The sequence below is a fragment of the Hyperolius riggenbachi genome, chromosome 3 (assembly GCF_040937935.1).
Source record: "Hyperolius riggenbachi isolate aHypRig1 chromosome 3, aHypRig1.pri, whole genome shotgun sequence".
Lineage (NCBI taxonomy): Eukaryota > Metazoa > Chordata > Amphibia > Anura > Hyperoliidae > Hyperolius > Hyperolius riggenbachi.
Genome location: NC_090648.1, coordinates 31,945,021 through 31,960,835, shown reverse-complemented (window position 1 = coordinate 31,960,835; position 15,815 = coordinate 31,945,021). Strand labels below are relative to the sequence as shown.

Here is a 15,815-nt window from a genome sequence, read left to right as displayed (position 1 = left end):
AAGGTCAAAGATCAGTCCAACCAATGCATACTTTAGCTCATTAGAGCACGTGTGGAGTGTCCTCCAACGACTTTATATAATGCCTCAAGTACTTCACAGTTTAGATCTCCCAAATGGAATTCCTGAATCTGTACACCCATCAGAGTCTCTCTCGTCTTGCTGTATATTCAGAATATTAAAAAGGAAAAAAAATACTCTATTGAGTCATTGGGCCGGTAATACAACGCAAAGATTTCACCTCAAGAGACAGGAGACACGCGACCACAGGAAAATATTTTCCCCAGAAGTCGATCATTTTTGGGTGGATCCAGACGCACTAAGAAGAAACCACAGTTCCTCACCTAAAGCTCAATTATCACAAGTAGCTTCTGTTTTAAGAATTATACTTTGCATTGCTTTTTAGTAAGAACTTTCCGGTCGCTTTAAGCCCCCTATACCTACCTAGTGGTTTTGGGTCTCCATGAGCTGAATATTACTTAATACTGGTCCAAGCCCTATCCCATAGAACAGGCTTTCTCAACCAGGGTTCAGGGAAAGCCCAGGGTTCCTTGAGGAACCAGCAAGCTATCCCTGGAATTCGAGGAAGGTCACAAACAAACCTCCTTGGCTCCTCTAGGTCCTGGTCACTCACGGTTATGTTGAGGAATAAATTGGGGGACAGTACAAAAAGGAGAATACAGAGGCCGTATTATGAAGGATATTATATTAGGTGGCTGTATAAGGAGCTCTAGTACTATGGGAAGGAAGATGCTATTACAATAAAACAATGTTTAACCCAGCCCACTTTTAAGATCTGCATAATAAACGTACTCTCACTTCATCATCATGAGCAGAAAGAAATCCAGGGCGGGCACCAGCATTCACTTCACCATAAAGCTGTTTATTGTTCAGCAGATGGTATAAACAGAGGAGGACCCCAATGGAGAGCGCTCCACCCTACCCGACAGCCGTGTCGTGAGGACTTCACATCGTCAGAGGCCTGCACCCTCCAAGAGACCTCTGACGATGTGAAGGCCTCACAAAATGGCTGTTTAGGGGGAACTCTTCATCAAGAGCCTCCTCTGTTTATACCATCTGCCGAACAATAAACCGCTTTATGGTGAAGCAACGCTGGTGCCCGCCCTGGATTTCTTTCTGCTCAAGTCTGATATGCTGTATTGGGGGTTGCACAGTGTTGTGTGAACCAAGGTGCAATTTGTGACGTGGTCTGTCCCGTTTGCTGAGTGCTGGTCCTTTCTATTGAACCTACACTTCCTCATCATCCCCACCCCTTCCCGCTTTATGCAAATGTTTAGCTTTTACGTAGGGGGTTCACCAAGATCCTAAAGCTATTTGAAGGGCTCCTCAAGGATAAAAAGGTTAAGAAAGGCTGCCATAGAGCCATATCAATCCCTGCCATGCACTGATGATGACCAGATAATCAGAAACAGGCCGTCTTCATGTTGGATTGTTGCGGCTCTGTAAAAGCGATAGGCTGGCTATAGAACAGCAGCTCTGGATGCAAGCCTGGCTGCAAGGGCATAAAAAGAGGATTTGCATGTTCTGTAGTGATGCATCATGGGAAACCACAGTCACTCACCTAAAGCTGAATTATCGCAAATGCCTTCTGTTTTAAGAAGGCAAATTATATGCCGGCATTGCTTTCTAGTAGGTGGGCTTTTTGGTCTCTTTTAGCCCCTTTCTGCCTTCCTGGTGGTTGTGGGTCACCATGAGCTGTCATAGAGCCATATGAGCCCATAAGATGAACTGATGAGAACCAATAAGTCAGAAACAGGCTGTAGGCATCATGTGGGGTTGATGAGGCTCTATGGCTCCAGTGGTTCCAGATGTGAGCCTGGCTTCAGGCACATAAAACCATTACTTGCATATTCAGGAGTGATGCATTATGGGAAACCACAGTTGCTCCCTGAAAGGGAAACCGTAACCAAGGATTGAACTTCTTCCCAGTCAGTAGCGGATACCCCCTTTCCCATGGGAAATCTATTCCTTTCCTAAAACAGATAATCAAGGGGGTCTGTATGGCTGATACTGTGGTGAAACCCCTCCCATAGTGTGATGTCAGGACCATGATGCTGACATCACCACTGTGGGAGCCTTGTTGCATTGTGGGAAATAAAAGCGGTTTCCAACAGCCAAAAAGGCATCATCTCTGGCCACAGACATCACCTGACAGCAGTTAAGATGTTGCCATGTGTCAGAATGTCAATCTGGGAGAGGAAAGATTTTACAATGGGCAAACACTGACTAAATCATTTATAAATAATTATTGTAAAAATAAAGCACTTTTTTTCATTACGTTATTTTTACTGGAGTTCCTATTTAAGGCTGAATTATCGCAAATAGCTTCCGTTCTACCTTAATTTTGGGTGGAGTGACCTTTAAAAAGGAAGTCTGGGTCATTAAAAAAATAATCATGAGGCCCCAGATAATGAGTTATGAGGAATAGAGTTGGGAGTTATGAGGAGACAAATCCAGGTCAGAGATAATAGGTGGAATTATGATTGGTAGCAGAAGCAGTTACAGGAAGTTACGTATTGCATACAAAGTACTGGGAGGGGTTATGGGGCAGAAAGTGTTTAACAAGTTAGGTTTAGCCAGAAGTGTGTATAGAAATACTAGAAGGAATTGTGAGAAGTTGAATTGGATCACAAATAATTGGAGGAGGTATGAGGCACCGAGAAGGATACATAGGGAGCAGTAAGACTGGTTCTGGAAAGTAGATTTGGGTCTCAAATTAAGTACTACACTGTAGGAGAGGCTATGGAGGAGGAGTTAAAGGATACACAACACAAGGTTACATGATGAGATAGACATGTGTATGTATAGTGCCAAACACACAAATAACTAGGCTGCTTTCCTTTTTTCCTTTCTCTGCCTGAAATAGTTAACATTCAGGTATACAAGTGACAGTTTTTGCCCATTTGGAACCTGGTCGGTACTGGGTTGGACTATAGTGTAACCCTCACTGATAAGGAATTACAACCATAAAACACTTTCCTAGTAGAAAATGGCTTCTGACAGCAGGAAAGATATTAAAAGTGTCAATAGTTCATAGATTTTAGCTCTGGCATACTTCAATGAAGGCGTCATTGAGTAAAAACAATAAAAACAGTAAAAACGTAAAAAAATATAAAATCAAAAATAAAATCATGGGATATGAAAAAGGATAGATACAACTGTATCTCATCAGTTTAATTTTACCTAGTGTTTCTTTAAGTTGGAGTTAGGAGAAAAGTATGTGTAGTGAAGAGCCTAAGGGCCCTTTATCACCGTGGCGGTGCGGTATTTTTACCGCAGCCCACCGCCGGGCAATGAAAGTCTATGGATACTTTCATAATGCCGCGATACGGCATGATGCATCGGAAGTGACATTCTTGACGCATCCCAGAAGCTAGGACAAAACTACGTTAAAGCGCATACTTGCGTCGCTCTGCGTCAGACCAGAAGCCGCGTTACTCTATGGCGACACAGAGAATTTAAAAATGTTGGCTACGTGACGTTGTGGCACGCATGCACGGAAGCTTATTTTAGCAATACGCTTCTGCGCACTCACGCATACCCGAAGCAGGAAGTGACGGCAAGCGTGCATCACTTCCTGCTTGGCTGGTGGCCAGACAGGGAACACCGTATACTAACCTGGTGTTCCCTGAAGGCCTGTGTCTGGCGGTGTGGCAAGCGCGATGCATGGCATCGCTGCCGCCAGTTTGCAGTGTGAAACCAGCCTCAGAGTTAAGAAGTATGACGAGCGGTCATGAGGATTAGCAGTTGTACTAAGCAGAAGTCATGTGGAGTAATCGGTAGACTGTTGGGAAATTAGTCACAAGTAGTAGCAGGGCCGACTTTACATCACAGGAGCACATAGGCACAGATGTCCCGGCACCTTAGACTTTGCCCTCTACGAACCTGCAAATCCCCTGCAGAACTGCACCACAAGTGTGCTGGCTGGCCCAGCTTTCATTTCTTCCTTACTTCCCTTGCCCATCATAGGTAGCTACAGCTGTCTGGATCGTTCTGGATACCTAATACCAAGACACAGTATTAAAGGAATACTATCAATACCCAAGTGTTCTAAAATGACAATGTACAAATAATGTCTAAGTAGCTGTGTAAACCTTTTCCTACTTTTCATGTTAAATATCAGAGGCAAAAGCTGTAATTTATTGAGGGTAGGATTTAGCTATATTGGGACAAATCAATTGCAGAAGGGGTGTCTGCTTCAATGCACAGCCAGAGTTGCATATCAGACTACAGGAAGAATATATCAAACATATCAAACTCTGAAAGCAAAAACAATATGAAAAAGCTGTGACAATTAGTTACATTTCCTCTGCTCTCTTCAGACACTTCAGTCAGAAACAGAGCTCCCATCAGCTGCAGCTCCTGTGTCCTGTCTCTCTGTCACACACAGAGCTACACAGAGTTATCTGATCAAGTGTGAGGGGAATTTCCCCCTCTCCTCATGGCTCAGTCAGCTGTCAGTTTTGGCGTCAGTAAAGTTTGAACGTATTTTGATAACGTGTATACATTTTAGTAGCAACTTCTTTGTTTACTCGGTACTTAGCAGCACTTCCCAAACAATTCCTGTGTCAATTGTAAAAAAATATGTGAATCGATAGTATTCCTTTAAGTAGCGAGGGGTGTTCCTAACTGCAAGGAGTTCTGGTCAGTGGAATGCAAAGACACGGGCGAGTAACACTTAATTTACACGCTCATCAGTCTGCATACGGAAGAAGGAAGGGAGGCGCTCAGGGAGGGGAGTGGAGCCACCTTTCCGTCATCAGGCGCCTGTAGGCACGTGCCTACAGTACGGAGGAGTCAGAAGTTCTAAAAGGATGGATTATAAGGAGTGGCAACAGATGGACTGGAGAAATTGCAATAAAGCACTACTAGGAAAGAGTATTGGAAGTAGAAGAAGGCATCGTAGGAAGTCAGAGGCACTGGGAGGGCTGGTAGGAGCTACATTAAAGGGCACCTGAACTGAAAGCATCATACCAGGTAACAAGCAAAGCTGACTTATCACACCTTCCTGCACAGGAGGTAAATCTCATTCTAATCAAACCTGAATGAAAGGCTCGAGTAAGGTGTGATGGCCAACAGTAATTTGTGCACTGGTTACAGCAGCCTTGAGGACCTTTTTTGTACAACCCCAATGACATGACATCTAACCGTAGCTATACTGGTGGATGCTCAAAACAGACCTACTCACAATTATCAATAAGGCGGGAATGGTCACATAGAAGGCACACAAATGTTGTGGCCCAATTATGCCAGTGCTCAGGGCTAGGCCGAGCCAGAGGCGAGAGAGGCTCCAGCCTCAGGGTGCAGCGAAGAAGTGGGCGCAGAACTCACTCAGCTGTTTGATACAGAAATATGAAAAGGGGATACACAGCAGTGACTGCAAGCCAGCCAACTAGAGATTAAGGTGTTGGGGACACTGGGGAGCCTCTTAGTCTCATAGCAATCATTGGGCTTTATACTGTAAAGTGTGATAACTGCTGTCACAGCAGTTATCACGGGATCGGCTGCGCGCCGTGCTTATCACACGAACAGCGTGTGTTCACGTGATAAGCGAAGGTTATCTCGTGATCACGTGCACATTTCACGTGAAAAGCGCACGTGATCGTGCTGTTCGTGTGATAAGCACGCCGCACAGCTGATGCTGTGATAGCAGTTATCATGCTTTGCAGAAGCAAGCCCATTGTGTGACGGCTGGGGTGGGAGGGATGGAGGGGCGCACTTTGGTGTATCAACCTTGGGTGCTGGAGGACCTTGTCCTGGCTCAGGCAGTGCTCTCCAACTTTGTGGACATGAAGGGCCAAGCCCCGGAAGTCTTGGTCTGGAGAGGGGGCGGAGCAACATCGATCTGGCTTTTCGAGGATGGAGCAGTCGGAGAGAAAGAGGTGGGCCTGGCAAAAGTATTGAGAGGAGGAGTAATACAGCACACAGACTGGCCACAGCAAGAGTTCTCGCAGGCTGGATTTGGCCCGTGGGCCACCATTTGGACAGCCCTTCCTTGGAGTATTAGAAGTAGTGGTATTTAAAGTTGTAGTTGTATGCCAGAGTGATGAGTGCAGTGTGATGGTGTCTTAGGATGTATAAGCAGTAATAAGAGTAGTAATAGGTGCAATGTGATGGAGCAGTAGAGTTAAAGTAACAGCAGGGAAGTATTACAGTAATAGTAGTGAAGTATTGGAGTAGCATCAAGGTAAGTGTCAGAGTAACAGGGCACATAGTGGTGATGGTCGTATCTAGGAGAACTCATGGAGAAGCATGTGATTTGTTTGCTCAGCTGATAGCAAATCAGAGATTTAAAAATCTGATCAGGGCTGTGGAGCGGGTACTAAAATCATCCGACTCCTCAGTTTATGAAACCACCGACTCACACTCCAGGTACCAAAAATTGCTCCATCTCCTCCTCTCCAACCCCACAGCCATGCCTGTGATCACATGATAATGACTAGCAAATCAGAAACGTACATATCTATCGCCTGACCAAACTGATCACATGCTTCTCCGTGAGTTCTCCTAGACACAACCATCACTAGTTCAGCGTCCTGTAGAGACCCTCTGAGCAGACTAGGCCAGTACCTGTTGTTGCATCTTGGCTGGGCCTGCATCTGTCAATCGGTAGTCGTGGTCATCCCATCTGCCGTAGGCCAGATCCAGACCTCCCAAAAACACAACAGACTGGTCAATGGCCACCATCTTCTCGTGGTGAGCCCAGAGGAAGACTGTGGAGGAGACGTGATCCGGGTGACGCATCACCTGAAAAAGAACAGAAAGACACACTGACATGGGAACCTGGCATGCAGCGGTTATGCGAAAGTGAAGATGGTGGAGAGGCTTTCAGGTAAATGGAGAGAAGAAGAGGATGAGGTTTGATATGAACAAGTATGACTCTTGTACCCACGATTTTAAAAAAGAAAAAAAAAATATGCAAAAACAGATGACGTCTCGTTCCCATAACGGCAGTAAAACAGCATATTCCGATGAATGATCAACAACGATTCTCATAAGTTTTGAAAGACCATCATAATAATAATGGATCATAATCGTTCATAGTCGGCAGTGTGTACAGAGATATGAACAATTATTAAATGATGTGAAGTCTATGGTGCTTGTTGCACGTTTCCCATCATTATGAACGTCAACACGACACGTCATGTAGAGATTGCGGAAGATAGATCGTGGAACGATTGTTTCTGAGGGCGATTCACACTTTGGGCTTGACTCACTAAACTGTTATAACTGATATCACGGTCACGCAAGCGTTTTGCGTGCGTCTATAATGCGCGTAATGGTTTTCGCACGTAATTGTGAATTGCTCATGCGCAAACATGAATTTTTGCATGAAAATTTTCGATTGCGTGTGAAAACCGTTAGGCGCGTTATAACGCGTGCAAAACGCTAGCGCGACCGTGATCTCAGTTATCAAGCCCTTTCAGTGGGTATGTAGCTTTATATTGATGCTGCATGATGAGTGATGGGAGATAACGGATGATGCCTACAAGATCTTCTGATAAGCAAATGATGATGATGCCTTAGGCCTGGAACCCACTAGGAGCGATTTTCTGAGCGATTTGAAACCGCTTACTAATGTAATGCTATGGGTGAGACCCCACTGGAGCGATGTGATTTTATAAAAAAAAAACCCCTAGCATTGCATTAGCAAGAGCTTTTTCAAATCACTAGCGATTAGAAAAGGCTTCCAGTGGGTTAGTCGAATAGTCCTAAGGGATGACGTTGAATGAGAAAGGTTTGATCAAAGAATCAACTGCTCCACTCAATAACCCTCACTTGGGGGGGGGGGGGGGGGGTTGCGTACAAATGAGCAAATTGTTGCAGCTTGAAGTTGAGCCAGTCAAAACCATCATGCTCTAATTCGATTGGACCAATTCCATGCTGCTTTCATTTACATAAGATTTGCATCAACCTACAATTATTAGCATCTCCCTGACCATGTCTAAAGCTCCATATATACGATTGATCCCGGTGGTTAAAAAAAACAACGAGCGATCCCTGATGGTAAGCGTCGAATAAATGACATTAGAGCATGGATGAATTAAATGACAGAACAAAGATGGTCCACAGATTGGATCTTTAACGGAAGTGTGACAATGAGAACCCGGAAGAGTAGCTTGAATGGAGCGATCATTTGTTATCATTCGATACAAACTACTGACATCGATTATTGTCCAAAATGATCCGCCAGGATGGATCAGTCTACATGGTTGATAATCTATGTCTTTTACACCCATTGAGATGTTTAACGATTCTCAGCGAACACGCTGATTATCATACAGTTCGCACGATGGCGGTTTAGCTTGTGTACGCTGCTTTATAATATGGTGGATAAAAGCAATGCCAATGGGAAACACTGCAGACGCTGACTATACACAAGTGACCATACCGCCCAACTTCTTCAGATAAGAAAGAGGGACACTAATGCTGGGTACACACTGAGATTTTCTGTCCAATTTACTTTCAGATCAATTATTTCCAACATGTCCGATTTGCTTTCCGATCGATTTCCGAGCATTTTCCGATCGATTTCTGCGCACTTTAATAGGAAATCAATCGGAAACTGCTCGGAAATCAATAGGAAAGCCAATCGGACATGTTGGAAATATTCGATCTGACAGTAAATCGGGCAGAAAATCTCATAGTGTGTACCCAGCATAAGACACACCCTGAACAACGCCCCCAACACACCCCTAGACACGGATACCAGAAAGAATTCAGAAGCAAAAGACAGTTTTATAATTCAAGCCACGCTAGTCTCCCCCCTGGTCTCCCCTCCCCTCCTCCTGCTGGTTTCTCCCCAAATCCCCCCCCCCCCCCAACCCATCATCAATTTTCCTTCATTTTAACATTTAAAATAAGAAATATATCAATTTAAAATGATAGAAACATTTTTTTTTTAAAACAGAATATTTAACACATTTTTCAGTAGAAAATACATACATTTCCATAGATCTGTATAGGAGTCCTGAAAAAGGGACAATTAAGTGAGAAAGAGGGACAGAGGATCGGGCTCCTAAAGAGGGACTGTGGTTACCTTGATATTGGGGTGCAGCAGCATCAGCGCTCTCTTGCTGTATCCGCTGTTGATTCCCAGAGCCAGCTCCACCTCCTTAAAGAGTAAGATGCAGACACGGACGCCCTCTTCCTGTAAGACCGAAACCGCTTTACTCACTAGTCACACAACTGGGAACCACAATCAGACATACACACATTACAATCCTATACACGTCCTGTGTCCCCCATCTGTAAGAAGCGCCATTACTTCCTGTCCAAACAGGAAGTGAGTAATTCTCTCTAAGAGTGACAGAAACAGTAGCCAATAAAGTAGATATAAAAACAGGAAAGGTTTCAAATCTCTACAGTACAACTGCTTATTGTCCCCTCTTATTTCCTGTCCCAGGACTGCCAGTTTACATATTAAAAGGACATCGGAAAAGAGGCATATGGTGGCTCACATTTATTTCCTGCTAAACAATACCAGTTGCCTGGCTGTCCTGATGATCTTTTTGGCTGCAGTAGTCTCTGAATCACACACCCAAAAAAAGCCTGCGGCTAATCTAGTCAGGCTTCAGTCAGAATCCCCTGATCTGACGCATGCTTGTTCAGGGTCTGTGGCAAAGTATTAGAGGATCAGCAGGACAGCCAGGCAATGTACACAGTTTAAAAGGAGATAAATAGGTCAGTCTCCATATTGCTCTTACTTCAGGTATCTTAAAGGGGAACTGAAGAGAGGTATATGGAGGCTGCCATGCTTATTACCTTTTCAGCAACACCAGTTGCCTGGCAGCCCTGCTGATCCTCTGTCTCTAATACTATTAGCCATAGCCCCTGAACAAGCATGCAGCAGATCAGGTGTTTCAGACTTTAAAGTCAGATCTGACAAGACTAGCTGCACGCTTGTTTCTAGAGTCATTCAGATATTACTGCAGAGAAATAGACCAGCAGGGCTGCCAGGCAACTGGTATTGCTTAAAAGGAAATAAATATGGCAGCCTCCGTATACCTCTCACCACAGTTCCCCTTTAAGACCAGAAAGCTTGGTGGAGGTCTTGGGAAAAAGAAGTAAAGACAAATCTCTGCAATGAGGACAACGTCAAAAAAAAAAAAAAAAAAAAAAAAAAAAAAGGCTCAAAATCTTGCAACCACTTCCACACAACACAAAAACAAAACCTTTCCTGGAATACATAGTCCAATTGTTATATAAAAACTTTACTGCTTAAAATTAGCTTACAACGATTTTTTTCTAGTGTGCATACAAACAACCCATGACCTGTGGTCAGACAGACAAGCTTTTGTTGATGAGCAGTCCAATGGGGTAAAAACATAACAACAAACAATGGTTCTTGAGTACAATGAACTATTTACCCAGGTGAAACTAGCAGGCAAATTATCGTTTATAAATGACCACAAGTCAAAATATCATGAATCAGAATCTTTATTTCGCCAAGTGCGACCGAAGTCATACCCGGAATTGGTTGTGGTTCACATGGCATTGGCAATAGAGAGAATAGACAGAACTGACACTTAGACGTTAAACAATGAAAGCAATGAAAACAAGCAAAGACAGGCATGCACTACACAATACACCCCAAAAAAATAGTCGATGCTGTGCGACATGCAAGTTTATTCACGAATAGCCGCACCAGGAAGTGGATTTGTCTGGCCCCGGGGATAAATATTCTGCAGCACCTTGACTTGAGTTGATCCTAGAAGTGTATCAGGGTGACGGCTGGGTTGAGCAGGATCGGGCTACTATGTGCCACATCCTAGAGTATTGAGCTAAGTGGGGCAAGAGTACCTCACGAGTGGCTGGAGTTCAGCAGGAGGGCTGCTTGAGGAAAAAAGGTGTCCCTTCGCCTGTTGGTTTTAGGGCGAATGGTTCTGTAGCTTCGGCCCGATGGGAGGAGCTTGAAGAACCGGTAGCCTGGGTGGGAGGGGTCCTGGAAAATCCTGTTCGCTCTTTTCTTCAATCTAGCAGTATAGAGCAGGTCTAGGGGTGGCAGAGGGGAGCCGATGACCCTTTCTGCTGAGCTGATGACTCTTTGAAGTTTATACTTATCCCTGGCAGTTGCTCCCGCATACCACACTATAATGGCGGAGCAGAGGGTGGCTTCAATAGTGGCAGTGTAGCAGCTGGACAGCAGCTTCTGTGGCATAGCGAATTTTTTCAATTGGTGTAGAAAGAACAGTCTCTGCTGAGCCTTCCTTTGGATTTTGGAAGTGTTCTGTCCCCACCTTAAATCACTACTCAAAGTTGTTCCTAGGAACCTGACACTAGACTAGACTATATTAGACCATAAAAGCAAGCGTGTATGTGCAGCTTCTTCTCGTGAACTGTGAACAAACACCCCCACACAACGTCAGATTGGGAATTCTTAAAGGGAACCTAAACTGAAGGGGATATGGTTGTTTCCTTTTAAACAATACCAGTTGCTTGGCAGTCCTGCTGATCTGTTTCAGATCAGGATCTGCATGCTTGTTGAGGGGCTGTGTGATTCAGACACTACTGCCGCCAAATAGCTCAGCAGGGCTGCCAGGCCACTGGTATTTGTTGAAAGGAAACAAATATGGCAGCCTCCACATCCCTCTCACTACAGTTGTCCTTTAAAGTGATTCTCAGCCAATGCTGTGTTGTCTGCGATTGCTGCAGTAAGGATACATTCACACCTAAAATCGCAAAACATTAGCGATTACCGCTAGCGTTTTGCCAGAGTGATTTTTCGGCGATTAAAACGCGGAAAAATCACTGTAGCATTTTGGGAGCGATCGTGATTAGCGGTTCTATACAGGCTAATTGCAATCACTCAAGAATCGCCGCCAAAACGCTGCATGTAACGCGTTTGCGATTATCGCCAATCACAAAACGCCCATGATCGCGGCAGTGAGAACACTGCCATAGCAAACCATGTGCTAAGCAGTTTTAAAAAACGGCTAGCGGGTTGCGGTGAGCGGGAATCGCGCGATTCTCACGCAGATGTGAACGGGCCCTAACAGTAGAGATGCATGGTGGGAAATTGTTATCACCCGCACTGGAGAGGATTGGATATTATGAGATAGTATTAATAGCATCCTATTGTTATTGGGATCTGTGCACTCTTATCAGTCGGGAATGAATCTGTTTGATCCGCCCGGTAAACACAATGCAAACTCCCATTCTGGGTGATTTTTCCATACAGTGGATGCGTTACTCGCAGAAGCCTGTGGCGGCACATCTTCTCCAGACCACAACCGAACACAGTCATTCAGGTCCCTCACTGTCCTCCCGGTTGTGTCGCTGTCACCCCCATGCACTGTCCTGCCCGATGGCGCCTCGATTGCCCTCCTGTGTTCAGGAGTATTCTGTGCATGCACAGCTTGTAAAACATGCAACTGCGCAGAACGGTTATGGATGCGAAATTGACTGGGCTTTAGAGGAGCTGACAGCAGCGAATGGAAGTGACCAGGAGGACATTGAGGGACCTGATGGACTACAGGAGGCTAGAGGGAACCCCAGGTAAGATAAACGTAACTTTTTACTATTACTTATAGGAGTCATCAGGCAAAAAAACAAAAACAAAAAAAAAAAAGTTTCACTTACCTGTGGCTTCTACCAGCCCCATGCAGCCATCCTGTGCCCTCGTAGTCACTCACTGCTGCTCTGGTCCCCCTCCGTCAGCTCATTTAGTTTTTGCCGACCTCGGGGTCGGTGGGCCGCATTGGGTAAATTTTTACGCATTCCCGCTAGTACAGGAACATTAACACATACATTTTTACGCGTTAGTGGTTCAACGCGTAAAATTTTACAAGTTGAACCACTAATGCATAAAAATTTATGTGTTAATGTTCCTGTTCCAGCGGGAATGCGTAAAAATGTACGCAATGCGGCCCACCGACCCCGAGGTCGGCAAAAACTAAATGAGCTGACGGAGGGGGACCAGAGCAGCAGTGAGGGACTACGAGGGCACAGGATGGCTGCATTAAACTTTTTCTTTTTTTTTTTGCCTGATGACTCCTTTAAGACTTCCGTCAAGTTAAAAACGACCTGGAGGAAAATACAAGCAGAAAACAGAAGGTGTCAAAAGTACTCACTGCCTTCCGCCTCAAGATGATGTCCAGTCTCCAGACATCGTCCACCGCCGGTCGCTTGAGATGAATCTCTGGGCTGAGCCTGTACAGAAGAGAACAGACAGAAAGAACAGTCATCCAAGGAACAAACCGACATGACAGGTTCTCTACAGGACTGAAGCCAAGTACAGGGGTCAGACAGCTGGCGGCCCTCTGAGTGTTGTGACACCTGTTGGACTCTACAGGTTTCCAGTGTCATGTGGAAGCCAAGCCATGAAAACCTAAGGCTGCTCTTGTTGGAAGTGCCAACAGGACCATTACGTAAACTGCAGTATAGTAAAACAACCACAAGGTATCACTGTCTGTAAAATGTGATGACTATCTCTATGGTATCATTATTTCCTGTATTCACTCTGTTCTCCCCACTGCTCTAAGCTAGCTACATTTCCCGATGGTGGTGTATGATTATCGCTGCAGGTTTTTCATCAGTAAAGAGTTCTGACTTGTTATACTGGGTGCCTATCTGTGTGTACAGACCACTGTGCTCTATCAGTCCTGAGGACAAAAGGGAGGCTCTACCCAATATTAGTGTAGTGCTAGGCAGCATGGTGGTGGTTAGCACACTCGCCTTGCAGCGCTGGGTCCCTGGTTCCAATCCAGGGCACTATCTGCATGGAGTTTGTATGTTCTCCCCCTGTCTGCGTGAGATAGATAAGTTAATTGGCTTCCCCTAAATTAGCCCTAGACTACAATACATACACAGGCATATGACTATAGTAGGGATTAGATTGTGAGCTCCTGCAAAAGACATTTAGTGACAACAGACTCTGTACAGCGCTGTGTAATGTCGGCGCTATATAAATAAATAAGTGTCCCCAGTATATTATTATTATGTATTTGTATAGTGCCGACATCTTCCGCAGCGCTGTACAGAATGTATATATTATATATATATATATAGATAGATAGATAGATAGATAGATAGATAGATAGATAGATAGATAGATAGATAGATAGATTCTTGTCACTAACTGCCCCTCAGAGAAGCTGACATTGTAATCCCTACTTTAGTCATATGTCTATGTATGTATCATGTAGTGTGCATGTATTGTAGTCTAGGGCCAATTTAGGGGGGAGCCAATTAACTTATGTTTGTTTTTTGGGGATGTGGGAGGAAACGGAGTGCCCGGAGGAAACCCACACAGACACGGGGAGAACATACAAACTCCGTAGATGGTGACCGGGCTGGGATTTGAACCGGAGACCCAGTGATGCAAGGCGAGAGCGCTAACCACTACGTCATCGTGCTGCCCTGTAGTGCTCAGCGATGGAGATTGACGGTTAGATGCTAATGCCCCCACTTTAGTCACAAGCTGCATGCAGTTTGATATAGGTCAATGAGTTAATGAGTTAATGAAGCAGATGTTGATTTTTAGATGGCTCAGTACCAAGGTGAATGCAATGTGCAAAAACATTTGCCTGAGCTTGAAAAAATCCCATCTCATGGCTCATCTATACAGACCCCCCCCCCCCCCCCTATTTACAGACAACTTGAGTTACAACATTTTGTACATACAAAGTTCTCTTAAAGAGAACCAGAGCTAAAGTAAAGAAAAGATTCTATAAATACCTGGAGCTTCCTCCAGCCCCATACGTGCTGATCGATCCCACGCCGCTGTCCTCCACAGCCTGCATCTACGAGATCCGGCTCCCCGCTCTGCCGCCAGTTGGAGCCAGTCTAGCGTAGCAGAAATGCGCTCTTTGCGTATCTCTGCAGCAGCCGCTGGAGAGATATGTAGAGGGCGCACTTCTCCAGCGTCAGTGACGGGAGCCGATTCTCTTAGATGCGGGCAGAGGAGGACAGCGGCGTGGGATCGATCAGCACGTATGGGGCTGGAGGAAGCCCCAGGTATGTATAGAATCTTTTCTTTACTTTAGCTCTGGTTCCCTTTAAGAAAGCAAACTTTGTTTTGCATAGGAAAACAGAAAGTATTTGCGATAATTCAGGATGGAGTGAGCTGCAAGACGTCCCACAATGCATCACTGCTGAAATCTGCAAATCATCCATTGTTGTCCCTAGAAGCTAGCCACACCTCCAGAACCACTGGAATGCAATGATTTGTCAGCTTGTTAGTTATACAGAGCCACAATAATAATATGCAATGATACAAAACATACAATACGGTTGTAGACCTGAACGCTTGCATTGCACACCCATGAAAGGTATTTAATCCACAGAGTTGCTGAAGAAATTCACTGCTCTGTGTTCTGCGTTTCGTTTGTTTAGCCAGATCTAAGAGTCGAAGTACTCAGCGAGGCCTTGTACACATTATATCCATTTTTGTAAAATTTTAAGCACGGGCGATTTTCAAAATCGCCCTGAAAGCGCTTGAGCAATGATTTTCGATGAAAGAGTTCATATCAGAGCAGTTTGTTTGCGATCCACTTTGAAAAGCGGTGCTTGGGCCATTTTTGAGGCAATTTGCCTCAATAGAAGGTATAGGAAAAATGCAAAAATCGCTTTGGCAAGTGATTGCGTGAGCTTTTACAAAAGAAAAAAAAAACACATTTATTGTTTCCAGATTTTATTCCGGATCAAAAGACGGAAGCACTCTGCAAAAGCGCTTACAAAAAACACCCACAAAAACGAGTGAACTCGCAGAAAATCGCCGGAAAAAACATTAACAAAAAGGCGGGAAAAAAGCCCACCACGGAAGGACATGCGAGCCGAACACAATGTGAACAAGG

The 15,815-nt window shown here is 44.8% G+C and overlaps 1 protein-coding gene across 1 annotated transcript in view; it reads right to left on the bottom strand.

Annotated features, from left to right (window-relative positions):
• LOC137562524 (phospholipase D2-like) overlaps nt 1-15,815 on the bottom strand; it is an 85,516-nt gene that overhangs the window by 38,862 nt on the left and 30,839 nt on the right. Inside the window, exons 11-13 of the mRNA XM_068273936.1 lie at nt 13,092-13,170; nt 9,059-9,169; nt 6,589-6,765 (exon numbers count right to left, since the gene is read on the bottom strand). Of these exons, the coding sequence (XP_068130037.1) occupies nt 6,589-6,765; nt 9,059-9,169; nt 13,092-13,170 (367 nt within the window). The remainder of the gene's footprint in view (nt 1-6,588; nt 6,766-9,058; nt 9,170-13,091; nt 13,171-15,815) is intronic.